The 12,910-nt window shown below is 41.4% G+C and overlaps 3 protein-coding genes across 6 annotated transcripts in view; 1 reads left to right on the top strand and 2 right to left on the bottom strand.

The window, feature by feature from the left end:
• The window catches only part of cfap61 (cilia and flagella associated protein 61), a 50,701-nt gene extending 48,568 nt beyond the window's left edge, over positions 1 to 2,133 (bottom strand). For all 4 annotated transcript variants that reach the window (XR_008830471.1, XM_056405222.1, XM_056405221.1 and 1 more), the window contains exons 1-4: positions 1,996 to 2,133; positions 1,704 to 1,852; positions 814 to 964; positions 527 to 603 (exon numbers count right to left, since the gene is read on the bottom strand). Coding sequence is in view for 3 of the 4 variants with exons in the window: in XM_056405222.1 (XP_056261197.1) it covers positions 527 to 603; positions 814 to 964; positions 1,704 to 1,846 (371 nt within the window). In the remaining variant the exon portion in view is untranslated. The remainder of the gene's footprint in view (positions 1 to 526; positions 604 to 813; positions 965 to 1,703; positions 1,853 to 1,995) is intronic.
• Positions 2,134 to 2,203: 70 nt separating this feature from the next.
• Positions 2,204 to 8,525, top strand: crnkl1 (crooked neck pre-mRNA splicing factor 1). Its single transcript, XM_056405224.1, has 14 exons — positions 2,204 to 2,387; positions 3,341 to 3,493; positions 3,602 to 3,693; positions 4,041 to 4,199; positions 4,637 to 4,803; positions 5,060 to 5,238; positions 5,356 to 5,526; positions 5,885 to 6,076; positions 6,469 to 6,528; positions 6,676 to 6,756; positions 6,879 to 7,118; positions 7,329 to 7,430; positions 7,561 to 7,809; positions 7,947 to 8,525. The coding sequence occupies exons 1-14, from the start codon at positions 2,340 to 2,342 to the stop codon at positions 8,373 to 8,375; spliced, it is 2,322 nt and encodes a 773-aa protein (XP_056261199.1). The 5' UTR covers positions 2,204 to 2,339; the 3' UTR covers positions 8,376 to 8,525.
• Positions 8,465 to 11,688, bottom strand: naa20 (N-alpha-acetyltransferase 20, NatB catalytic subunit). Its single transcript, XM_056405227.1, has 6 exons — positions 11,572 to 11,688; positions 10,909 to 10,933; positions 10,542 to 10,632; positions 9,774 to 9,909; positions 9,416 to 9,561; positions 8,465 to 8,855 (listed from the first exon to the last, which is right to left on the bottom strand). Exons 1-6 carry the CDS (start codon positions 11,670 to 11,672, stop codon positions 8,770 to 8,772), a joined length of 585 nt encoding a protein of 194 aa, XP_056261202.1. The 5' UTR covers positions 11,673 to 11,688; the 3' UTR covers positions 8,465 to 8,769.
• Between the last annotated feature and the right edge of the window lie 1,222 nt (positions 11,689 to 12,910).

Here is a 12,910-nt window from a genome sequence, read left to right as displayed (position 1 = left end):
ACCATGTCCTCTGTGTCAGTCCTCCTTCCTGGTTTGGCCAAAAGAGTTGGACAAGGGCGGAGCCTGAATAAATACAGAGGCCCAAGAAATGGACCAGACCAAGGGCTGTATCATCATGGGGGGTAATGTTGTTTCTTTGTATTTAGTTTCAGTTACTCTCTGTGTTGTTTTCCCCTTTTAGTTTCTAATGGGCTGATCAGCCAGTATATATGTCTCCATTCATTGTCACTCTGTAAAGTTAGTGAGTTGAGGGCAGGTCCTGGTTAGTTAGCAGTATTTTTCCTCCTTTAAGGTCCTTGTTATTTACCTTTGAAATGTGTTTTGGATGAAACAAAACCCTTTTTTGAAAAGTAAACCTGTGCTTTTTTGTCATTTGACTGCTCTGTCCCTAACAACATATAAGGCTATTTTTTATTCTTCAGATGAGTGACACAACTGACACAAGAAAAATTTGGAAAGTGAAGATTTCAGATTTAAATACCACAAAAAATACCATGTGAAAGCATGAGACTTCATCTTTTCATACCTCATTATCTCCTTTACACTTGCTGTGGCAAAATTCAACTGTGCCACAAATAGGTGGAGGAAGAGTGTGTTCAGTGCCTGTAGAGAGGGAAAAAATGTGCCAGTTTTCCTCCAGTGCAAGAGTCAGTTCACTTTCATATCATCTAAGAAGTAGCTTGAATTCAAACTTTGATAGGTGTGCAAGCGCATATGGCAAGACTATTAGTATCCATTAAAATATTAATAACCAGTATTAATCTTAAGAACAACTCTTTGCAGTATTGTCTGAACTCAAGAATGATCACACACCGTGCAGTTTTCAGCGCTGAAGTGTTCCTGCAGGAAAGGCTCCCAGTGAGCCTGATCCACCAAATCTCCAACAGGGTGATCAAAGAAGGAAGCGTGGGCCAGGATCTCGTCCTTTTCATTGGCCAGGGTCACAGCCAGGTTGGCTTTCTCTCTGTGAGAATTATGTGATCATTACTATGTAAAAACAAAATGTCCACGGAAACATCTCAAACTACTCTAGTAGCATAAATAATCCACCTCTCTGTTTTCCATCCATGTGCTCAGTATGTTCCAGTCCTCATTTTGTCAAACATGGTTAAATGTACTGCCTTCATAAGTAGCTGAAATTAACTGAGCGTACAGATGAACAGCGGTTTTTAGAAGTAATAGTAAATTTTAATGTTTTTTTCCACCCTGAAAACTTGTCACCATCGGAATCCACCAGACAGTTTAATATATTTTATGTTTGTTTGTTTTGTGAAGATACCAACCTTATGTTTATTTCTTTTCTCTATCATTACTAAATTAATATAGCACAAGATTTTACACTAAATTGAATTAAACTTCACTGCCATTACAAAGATTAAGTACTAACCAGAAAGTGCAAATGGTACCAAATTGCATATAAATATAAAGTAATTATACTGGAAAATGTTAACAGAATGAACAAGGAATTATAGTGTATGGATGAGTGTAACTTTGTATAGTATGACAATAGACCAGCATAATGAATACAACTATTCAAGTATGAATAATAACCTAGCATGTAAGGCACCATCTACAGTTAGGCTGTTAAATATGGTTCAGAGTTAAATAACTAGTAAGTTAAATAAATTCTCTGATAAAACTTATCTCTGATAAACTTGTGTATTTCTGGCATTTAAAGCTAACAAAGAAAATGTTTTTCTTACAGAAGCTGAATAACATTCACTCTTCCAAACACCGACAGAGACGAGAAGCTGATGAGGCCGTCAATCCCCTGAGCATCCGCTGATTCACTTCTTCTCACGGCCACATTTTCCTCTTCACCGCTGTCTGAAGTTATGGTCCTCATCTTCAGCTGGACCGGTTTTTAACGGAGGGAAACAATATCACGTCAGCCGTATTAAAAACAACAACGAGGTGACTGTAATGTATATGAGCAATAAAAAAAATACAAAACAGAAACACATTTTAACGTTAAGCAAAACGGCTGTGACTTACATTTAGCGGGTTCCTTTCTGAGAAACTACAATACTAGATTTATAAGCTAACTTTCTATTACTTGCGGGTGAAATTAGAACCGATTGTCCGTAACGTTAGCTCCATAAAAGCTGTAACTTTTAATTGCGGTAGTTGCTAGCTGGCATAAACCCCGTTACCATAGTAACAGAACGCTGCACCGGAGGTCAACGGAAACTCGCAAGGCCTTCTGGGTACTGTCATGGCGGCCGGCGCTAAATGAGACTGAAACGTTTCGTCGCTTGTTACAGTTTTTGCCGTTGTTGAAACATTTAACACCATTTAAACAGGTTTTGTTGTTTTTTTTTGTTAAACCCGCCAGCAAAATGGCGTCCACTGCGGCAGGAAAACAGCGGATACCGAAGGTGGCGAAGGTAAAAACAACAACAAACAAAACACAATGAGAGATTGAGCCATGAGTTGACTTCGGCTAAGCTAATGCTAACAGGCAGCGGTAAAGTTTAAGGAAGCAAACTACTCCAGATAACGCTCACGCTTGCTTTTACATTCAAATCTGACACATCTGTAAAGCTGACTGAGAACAGTCATTAAAGTATTGTAAGATGGGGGATAACGTTAGCCTGACGAAACCTCATTAGCCACAATAACGGTTAAGCTACTTTTCCTGTTTGCTAACTGAACATGCTGCGTTTTGTTTAGGTTTTCTACACTTTATTATTCATGTTTTTTATACTGTGTTTCCTTCTTTGGGGTTCATTTGAAGTCACTGCTCTTGACTTAGCCCTACTCAAACACTGTTGTAGAACATCTCTTCAAAGTTAGATGGGTTGCATGCATACTATAGTACTAGTAATAGTAGGAGTAATGTAAGTGTCAAGCCTACATCGATTTACAGGGCACCCATATACACCTTGGCAGTGGTGAAACAACACCAGTAAACAAAAATATCAAATGAAACATTATGTTATCAGGTCAAGTGCACTGTCTCCCCATCAAAGCTTGAAAATTAAGTCTGTCACTAAAAAAGCTTGAGCTCCATAAGCACAAAAATATACAGTGGGTTCATCTTCAGCCTTACCCATATCGCATAACAACAAAAGCCCTCCCTATTTTGATGTGTTGTACGTAAATGTAGTTGTGTAGAAATCTTTGAAGTGAGGTCACTATAGTGCCACTCACTCCTGCAGTATAAAACGTTCATATACGTATATACACACAAAACCAGTCAACGTTCCCAATTATCTGTTTTGACTCAAAATTACCAGTCAATAAGCAAAATCATTTTGTATTAGACATGAAGAACATGATGACGTCATGCTCACAATTGGAGCAGAATCATTTTAAATGACTTCCTCTTGTGTTTCAGGTGAAGAACAAAGCTCCTGCAGAGGTTCAGATCACCGCTGAGCAGCTGCTGAGAGAAGCCAAAGAGAGGGAGCTTGAACTTCTGCCGCCGCCACCAAAACAGAAGATCACAGATGAGGAGGAGCTGAACGATTACAAACTGAGGAAGAGGAAGGTACGTGCTTACAACGAGTAAAAGTCTGGTGCATCGTTATAACATTTACTGCAGAGGAACAAAGGAAGAATAACTCTTTGTGAAACTCTTGTATGTCTTTTCTTTCAGGGGTTTGAAGACAACATAAGAAAAAATCGCACTGTCATCAGTAACTGGATTAAATACGCACAATGGGAGGAAAGCCTGAAGGAGATCCAGAGGTATTGTGCTTCTTGTTCTGCTATTTACTATCTTATAAATTGTTAGGACATCATTATATTTTCCAAAAACCATCTGTAAATCAGGCGTATTTCATTCTCATTTTTAGTCAAATGACCATTTTTTCTCTACCAGTGCTCCATGTTGTAATCAACCTTTCTCATGTTGACGATGTCAGAATTATAAAAAAGAAAAAGTCTAAGAAGTCAACAAATTTGACCTGGTCTGTCCATTATGATATTTTGGGTAAATGTAGAATAATTTACATATAGTTTCTGCTTGAACAGAGTCAGTCCCACTGTATCTGAGCTGTAAAGTTTCCCCTCATCGCTGACTTCTCTGGTTTCAGGGCTCGCTCCATTTACGAGCGAGCGCTGGACGTCGACCACCGCAACATCACCCTGTGGCTGAAGTACGCCGAGATGGAGATGAAGAGCCGCCAGGTGAACCACGCTCGCAACATCTGGGACAGAGCCATCACCATCCTGCCACGAGTCAACCAGTTCTGGTATGAATTACATTTAATCACCTGCGGACAGATGAAAGTTTTGTCATCAGTTTAACTGTTTCTCAGATGTGATAAAGCTTATTTACTTGCTTGCAGTGTTATTCTCTGTGACAACACACATAACATATTTTGTTGGTTGATTTATTGAAGTGTTGTCAAACTGTTGATATTTTTTTAATTGGATCGTGTTGCTAAGAAAACAGGTGATCACCTGCTTATATTTGAAAATACAGAAGGATGGAATATTTGGGTGTATTTAGAATGATTGTTTGAAACTTGCTGAAGAAGCTTAATACACGAATGTGGCTGTAAGAAGGTAGGTGGAGAATCTTTGGTGTGTGTTTGTGGCCTACTGACATCCAAAGATCTTTTCTTGTTTTTTGTTCCACAGAGAATATTGTTGCTTTTTAATGTCTGACTGTTTGTCCCTCCAACAGGTACAAGTACACCTACATGGAGGAGATGCTGGGAAACGTCGCCGGCTGCAGGCAGGTGTTTGAGCGTTGGATGGAGTGGGAGCCAGATGAGCAGGCCTGGCACTCCTACATCAACTTTGAGCTGCGCTACAAGGAGGTGGACAAAGCTCGCACCATTTATGAGCGTTATATCCTTTTGTTTTTGTTTTCATGTGCTCATCCACTGAAAAGAGCAACATTTTCGTGAATCTGAAGGAGGTTTGGTTTGATGTTAGACCACATTCACAGCAAGGACTTAGTTTTAGATTCAGTTTTACAGGCATGTGGCTGTTCACAGATTACAGATACATTAGTCAGTCAAAAAATGAAGTTTTTTATTATTGCACGGTACCAAAAACAGGGAATTCTTTTTTGTCATCTGAAAACTCCTTAACTCCGCTGCACTCGTCATCGTTCATCCCGAAGTGAAAAACTGGATCAAGTACGCTCGTTTTGAGGAGAAGCACGGTTACATAGCTCACAGCAGGAAGGTGTACGAGAGGGCGGTGGAGTTCTTCGGAGAGGAACATGTGGACGAAAACCTCTTCGTGGCCTTCGCCAGGTTTGAGGAGACACAGAAAGAGGTTTGTTCAACACATCACAGAAAAAAATCTATCCTGTAACAGGATTTCTAATATGAATTTAAATCAGGTACAAGAGAGCTATTAAATCTTGTTGACTGATTGTCCCTCCCTTTACAGTTTGAACGTGTTCGGGTGATTTATAAGTATGCCTTGGACAGAATCCCCAAACACCAGGCACAGGAGCTTTTCAAGAACTACACGATGTTCGAGAAGAAGTTTGGAGACCGGAGGGGAATCGAGGACGTCATCGTCAGCAAACGAAGGTTCCAGTACGAGGAGGAAGTCAAGGTATTAACCATGAAAACTAAAGCTTGAACCACCGTCAGTAGCCTGAAGGAGTTGTCTTTATGCAGATCTGGTAATGTGAGTGAAACTAATGTGATCACGATCAGGTTTTTATGAAAAAATCAGGAACTGTCCCATAAACAACCTGCCTCGCATCTTTGATACACATGAATATAAACTGTATTTTATGCAGTTATATCATGTGTTTGGAATGATGATAATCCATTGAGTGGCACAGATTAAATAGCTGTTAAATTAGTCCACCAGTAATAATTTAGGTCCCTTTTCTACTGGTGGCAGATTAGGCAGCGTCACCACTACTTCCTGTCCTCATGACTAACATCTTCCTGTTTGCATTCAGGCCAACCCACACAACTACGACGCTTGGTTCGATTACCTGCGTCTGGTGGAGAGTGACGCCGACCCCGACACAGTGAGGGAGGTGTACGAGAGAGCCATCGCCAACATCCCCCCCATCCAGGAGAAGAGACACTGGAGACGATACATCTACCTGTGGATCAACTACGGCCTGTACGAAGAGCTGGAGGTCAAGGTGGGTTCACACACTCTTCACCATCATCATCATCGACCTTCATTTCAACTCGAGACACCGAAGAGATTCTGGTGTACATTGGTTTTATTACCAACAAACATACAACAAAACAAAACAGGAAACAAAAGCTGTTTAATTTGAGTCGTATTAATAAACAAAAAAATAAAAGCTTTAGCTCCTGTCTCGTGTTAGAGTGACTTCGTGCTCGTGTGTTAAACTTCCAGTGATAACCAACGTGTCTATGACCGACCTGGGATTTATTTTACTCGTCGGTGTCTATCAGAAGAGACCCGGGATGATGCCACATTCAAATTCAAAACTTTCTCTCTCATTGTATAAAATAACAAACTGTGCCAATAATGTTTAAAACACTTTCCTTCTTTCTTTATCAGGATCCTGAGAGAACCAGGCAGGTGTACCAGGCCTGTCTGGATCTCATCCCTCATAAAAAGGTAATTTAGATTTTTATTCTGACATTTTCTCAGCAGGATTCTCCAGTCTGTTATTATAAGTAATGATAAATTATAATACTAAAACAGAAGGTAGATATAGTTTGTATAACAGAAAAAGGTTTTACTCTCGTATCGTGTGTGTTTCAGTTCACGTTCGCTAAGATCTGGCTGCTCTACGCTCAGTTTGAGATCCGACAGAAGAATCTGCAGGGAGCCAGGAAAGTCATGGTGAGATTGAACAGAAGACACTGAATACTCGTCATGCAGATCAAAAAATCAAAATCAATCAATCAATCAATCAAAAAATAAAGTAGGAAGTAACATCCAGATGGACTCGTTTCTCTCCTCAGGGCACGGCCATCGGTAAATGCCCGAAGAACAAGCTGCTGAAGGGCTACATCGAGCTGGAGCTGCAGCTGCGAGAGTTTGACCGCTGCAGGAAGCTGTACGAGAAATACCTGGAGTTCAGTCCGGAGAACTGCACCACCTGGATCAAATTTGCGGAGCTGGAGACGATTCTGGGAGACGTCGACAGAGCGCGCGCCATCTTCGAAGTCGCCATCGGACAACCACGACTGGACATGCCAGAGGTATTGATTACACTTTTCTTCATTTAAGAAATTTTTTCCCACTTGTACATTTCTAATTGTTTGTTGCCAAAACATGGTAGTAAAGTGAAATTACTCTGGCAAAACATTTGACTCTCAAACCGTCTGTATCTTCACCTCATGACTGAAATGTTGGTGATAAGTCTCTCACAAAGGGAAAAGTAAACATTACAAACATTGTCTCCGTTTCAGGTTCTGTGGAAGTCCTACATCGACTTTGAGATCGAGCAGGAGGAGTTTGGAAACACAAGGAACCTTTACAAACGGTTGCTGCAGCGCACCCAGCACGTCAAGGTGAGAAGTGCAGTCCAGCTGGACACGAGAAAACCAGCGTCAGGAAGCACAACAGGCAGATTCATCATTTCTGTGATTATCTGCCTGACACCATCTGACTTCTGATTGTCCTCTTCTTCCTCCTCTGCAGGTTTGGATCAGCTACGCCAAGTTCGAGCTGTCCATCGACAGCCCCGACAGGCTGCAGAAGTGCCGGCAGATCTACGAGGAGGCCAACAAGGGCATGAGGAGCTGCGAGGAGAAGGAGGAGCGGCTGATGCTGCTGGAGTCCTGGAGGGAATTCGAGAAGGAGTTTGGCTCCGACAGCACCATGGAGAGAGTGAGGAAGCTGCTGCCAGAGAAGGTGAAGAAGAGGAGGAAGCTGACGGCCGAGGACGGGGTAAGAACTGAATTAAATTGACAAATTGAATAATTAATAAATTTAAAAAAAGCCATTTATGAGTCGATAATGAAAATAGTGATTAGCTGCAGCCAGTCACAGGTATTGATCATTATCTCTCTCCCTGATTCCCTCAGTCGGACGCAGGCTGGGAGGAGTACTACGACTACATCTTCCCCGAGGACGCCGCCAACCAACCCAACCTCAAGCTGCTCGCCATGGCCAAGATGTGGAAGAGGAAGCAGGCGGATGACACAGTGGAGCAGGTTCCAGACAAAAGTCCAACGGCCGAAGAGGCGGCGCTGTCGTCCTCGTCCGAACCTGCAGCTGAAAACCAGCCGGAGAACGACTCTGACAAAAACACTGAGACTGAAACAGAGCAGGAGAAAACGTACGACGACCGAGACGACGACGACAACAGCAGCAGCAGCAGCACCAGTAGCGAGAGTGACAGTGAGGAGGAGGAGGAGGAGAAGAAGAAGAAGGACGAGGAGGAGAAGGAGAAGGATGGTGGTGGAGAGAAAAAGGAGAAAGAGAGCAGGAGCAGTGAAGAAGAAAAAGATTAGACTCTCCACTCACACGAGGGGAGTGAACGTCCTGGAGAGATTTTTCTACCGTTTTGTTTTTTTTATTTTTTAAAAACAACAAAACCAGCTCACGATCAGTCTTTATTGTACGACCATGTTTTTGTGCCATTACACTCACATCAATTCAAACCGGCTCTTTGTGTTTGTTTCTTCAGCAAATTTAGAATTTACAGGAAATGAAGCTGAACTGGGAATTAATGATGTTAGAAAATCAAGATTTGTACAAGCAATGGCTCTCTGACTGTGAGAACTGAGGAAGCAGCATCTGTGGCAGTTCATTATGTACAGTGTAACTGAGCAGGTCCTGTGGTTATCACACGTATTGATCATCAGAGGTGCAGTGAGCAGAGCGTCAGAGAGCCACAGTCTACTGTTATTCAATGTCCTCCGGTCTGACAGGATGTGGCAGCGGGATGATGGACTTCTTCTCTGTGTCTCTGGACAGAGCTTTCCTCATATCTGCAAAGAAAATATAAAATCATTCAATTTTTCAAACCCAGTCTCAGCTTCTTCAGCTCTACCAGAACAGCGCCCTCTTCTGGCTGCCGAACAACAGATTCCACTCAAAATCCAACCGGTTGGATCAGTGGGAGAAAGGCGGCACAGAGACACGATGAAGTGTCATTAAAGGGCAAGTTCAACCAAAATATCCTCTACCTCTGGTGGAATAACGTCTCCTAGATTTCTGCCTCCACCTGCAGTGTACTGAGGATGGACACATATCTCACACACTACAATCAAAAGCTGCGTGATGATGACATTTATTCAGAGTGACTGTGTTGTCCTGAGAACAACAGCAGCTGACCCCAAAACAAGCCCAACTTTTAGCTTTCATTTTATTATAAGGAAAATAATGCTCTTTGGGCTGAAAATACACCTGAGCATGATGTTTGTACCAGACCAAGGTGAGGTTTAATGAAGTGGTGGCGGCCTGAGAGGCGGGAAACCTGATGCTCAACAGTCATGAATTGACAAAACAAAATAAAAGTATTCATGTCAGATGTTATAACTCGTCTCACCGTAAGCGTCTTCGTCAGGTTCTCCGTTGCTGGCTGAGTAATACTCTATCACCGTCCTGTAGACGCTGTAGCCCAGACGTTTATACATGTTCACCGCCACTTGGTTGGAGACTCGCACGAAGAGATCCACAAAGAACCCACCTTTCCTACAGGACAACACGACGTGAGAAGTCACAGTAAATAAGTGTTGACATGCAACATGTTTCCTGGGCAGTGATAAAGAAACATTCACAGAGCAGAAGCAATAAAAGTCAGACCTTTGAAATTAAGAATAAAATTACATAAATTTTTACAATACATTTTTTGTTACCCATACGTCGACATGACCTGACAGCAAAACCAATATTCATCCACAAACCTCTCTGAGATCTCCTCCAGCATCTCCATGAGTTTGGCTGCGAGGCCGAGTCTTCTGAACTCCGGAGCGACGGACAGAGCGGTGACGTGGCCGTGCCACTCCTCACGAGCCACAGATCCCTCCGCCTTCCCCATGACTGCGAGAGAACGAATGAATCCGCCATGAGCTCAACATCAAGTAAGATTTACAGAGGGTCTATTTTGTTACGCCACAACAATATGATAAAGTGAAGTAAGATTAATTAACGACACACAGCATACTTTTAATTTGAAATACTGGTTTCTTCCCTTTCAGCTTAATAAAATCTTGAAATTAATAACAGGAGCCTGAAACTGAAGGAGTTTAAATGGAATTCAGCTGTTATTTATTTATTAGTACATGCTTAAATTTATTCTGGAATTATATTTATGTACATTAAATGTTTAAGAGTCAAAAAGCAAAGAACTGTATATTGTTTTAAAGTATATATACCGTATATATGTATGTATATAGGCTTTTATTGGGCTGTTTTGTCTTCATTTTGACATGATTTATCAAGTAAATGAGAAAAGAAAAGTCTCAGTCTGGATACAGAGAGGACTTTTCAGATTATTATGTTTAGGGAATTTAATCTTATGCTTGGGGAAATTACCCATGTGTAACTTACACATGTTCTGAGAGTATATGAGCTTAAACTGTGGAATTGTTTTTTTAAAGAAATGATCGTAATGAGCACTGAACCATCTTATCCAGTAAAATATAAAACCCTCGGAGAACAGAAGAACTTACTGTAGCCCATCAATTCACCGCCTGGAGCCTCTGCGACGATGAAGTACTCCGGCCAGTGAGCCAGGTACTGGAGGTAAAATGGGATCCCATACTGAGGGTCAAAGGTCAAAGAAACAGCTTCAACACAAACTGAACATTACAACCTGCATAAAGGTGGAGTTTAGTGCAGACTGGATCAGTTTCAGTAAGACGGACCGACTCAGCTGACAACAAGAGGACAGATTTAATATCAGAAACTGATATAATCATGATCCAGAGAAATAAACCGTGTGTGATTTAATTTTTAACATGAAAACAAACAATATTTGTGCTGAATAATAAGATGAGCGACATGTCCAGATGACTTTCAGTTGTAAATGAAGGATACAGTTTCTGTCAAAGGATCCAGGTTACTGTAGGACAGATGAGACAAACATTAGTTAATCTGAAAACTGTCAAATATCTCACGAGGAGACAAACACACAAAACTCAATCCAATAATTTCAGGTTTTCTATTTAATGTAAATGTTATTTATGATGATTAATCTGAAACAGCTGACTTCATGAAATGTATATTCGTTATGATTATTGGTGAATTCGGCAAACCTGTTCCCGACCGAAACCCATTACTTTGCTATGAAATTACACATTAATAACTGATTCAGACAGTAACAGCCCACTGTTAGCTCAGGTTAGCTAGCTAACCAGCGAGGCAGCAGTTACTAACTTTTACTGAAACAACAGGTTTTTTGATTGATTATATATAAGCCGATATTTTACAGAAGATGCTACGAACCACAACAGTTTTAAATGATATGTTTAAAAGTGTCTAGTTTTTAATAATAATAGCAAAATCGCTTAATTTTAGTTCATTTCTATGGACATTCACAGCGGTGTTTCGGGCTGTGATGTCACGGCTCAGCCTCGCTAACGCTGCCGGACGCAGTAACACGGGATGTCATCACGTTTTCCCGCTTCACAAACACCAAGATCGTCTGAGGAGAAACGTCAACCGCGTTTTCAGTCGTAAAACGGACCAGATTTCACTCACATGTTGTTGAATTTAAACAAATCATCGCAGGTAAACGGTCGTAATGTTGTCATCTCGGCTGCTGCTGTGTGACCTTTCACCTCACGGGGGCAAAGAGACATCGGCTCACCGGAAGAAGAGCGGCGCCCCCTGCTGGATGGGATGAACTACACTGCGCATGTGAGGTGTGTATTTATATTTTTGTGGCCTGTATTTTTTTCCTTTCTTTTCCAGTTATTTTTTCTAGCGCACCAAATACTATGCATTTTTTAAATTACAGTTCAACTTCATAATAATAATAATTAAATCAACATCTGCTGTTGAAATAATGAACAGCACCTTCTCACATTTTTTAAAAGTTTTCTTTCACTGTCATAAAATGAAAACTGAAAACAGAGGTTTCCATTAAAGCAGTGGTCCCCAAACTAAGACCCGCGGGCCGGATACGGCCCGCCCCCACATTTGGCCCGGCCCCCTGAACTATTATTATTTATTTAATTAATAGTGTTATTATTTATTTCCTGACTTTTTTTCTGTGAAGAACCCGGAAAGGGTTATTTGGTTATGTGTGGCTTTCTAGAAAACAATACATTTTTACTTTTAGGCACCCCTGCGATCATCACACTTTTTCTGTTACAAACTGAACCCGGCCCCCCATCAGAGAAGGGAAAAGTTATGTGGCCCTCACGGGAAAAAGTTTGGGGACCCCTGCATTAAAGAATCATCAATGAAGTTTAATCTGAATTTTCGGATGTAATTTAATTATCCTGCCATTCACAAGAAAATGAGAACAGGTAAGAGGAAAGTCTGAAAAAATAAACATAATGTCGTGTATCACAGGTAGTCGTACATATTTTCTCCTTTCCCATTAATGATCTTGTAAACTTCCAGATTTGCCTTGTCCTTTATTGGTGTCCCGACCCCCAGGAACTCTGAGCTGGACATTTGTGGTCTTGACTGACAAACAACTGTTTGATGGATTGTCGTGACATTTGTTCCACACATTCAAACCCCCCTCAGGATGAATTGTAATCACTTTAACGATCCTCTGACCAAGAATTTTAATTTGTCAAATGGTTTTTGAGATGTTGGTTTTCTGGTCTGGTTTTTTCCTTGGCTTCTTTTAACCTCAATCCCTGCTGTGAATAGTTTTTGTAGGGACTCTGTGTTCCAGTGAAAACTTAGTCTAGCTGACACTCATTGAACAGGGAGACTCTGGGCCCTCAGGTGTCGGGGTCCCTTGGGAGGCCGTCTCTGTTTCATGGGGGTTTCTCATCTTTTTCCAGCTCCATGCAGAAGCTGTTGAGCAGCAGGTGAAAGGTCACTGTGACTGTTTGACTCCGCAGCAGCGAGACTGAAC

This window comes from Seriola aureovittata, chromosome 19, assembly GCF_021018895.1.
Source record: "Seriola aureovittata isolate HTS-2021-v1 ecotype China chromosome 19, ASM2101889v1, whole genome shotgun sequence".
Taxonomy (NCBI): domain Eukaryota; kingdom Metazoa; phylum Chordata; class Actinopteri; order Carangiformes; family Carangidae; genus Seriola; species Seriola aureovittata.
This window is presented reverse-complemented; position numbering and strand designations above follow the sequence as displayed.

Coding starts and splice junctions, on each gene's coding strand:
- naa20 (XM_056405227.1), bottom strand. CDS start 11,672: ATGTCTCTTTGCCCCCGTGAGGTGAAAGGTCACACAGCAGCAGCCGAG. Junction 9,910..10,541: donor CGGTGAATTGATGGGCTACA/GTAAGTTCTTCT, acceptor GTTCTCTCGCAG/TCATGGGGAAGGCGGAGGGA. Junction 8,856..9,415: donor ACCTGACGAAGACGCTTACG/GTGAGACGAGTT, acceptor TTTTCTTTGCAG/ATATGAGGAAAGCTCTGTCC.
- crnkl1 (XM_056405224.1), top strand. CDS start 2,340: ATGGCGTCCACTGCGGCAGGAAAACAGCGGATACCGAAGGTGGCGAAG. Junction 4,200..4,636: donor CCACGAGTCAACCAGTTCTG/GTATGAATTACA, acceptor TCCCTCCAACAG/GTACAAGTACACCTACATGG. Junction 4,804..5,059: donor TCGCACCATTTATGAGCGTT/ATATCCTTTTGT, acceptor ACTCCGCTGCAC/TCGTCATCGTTCATCCCGAA.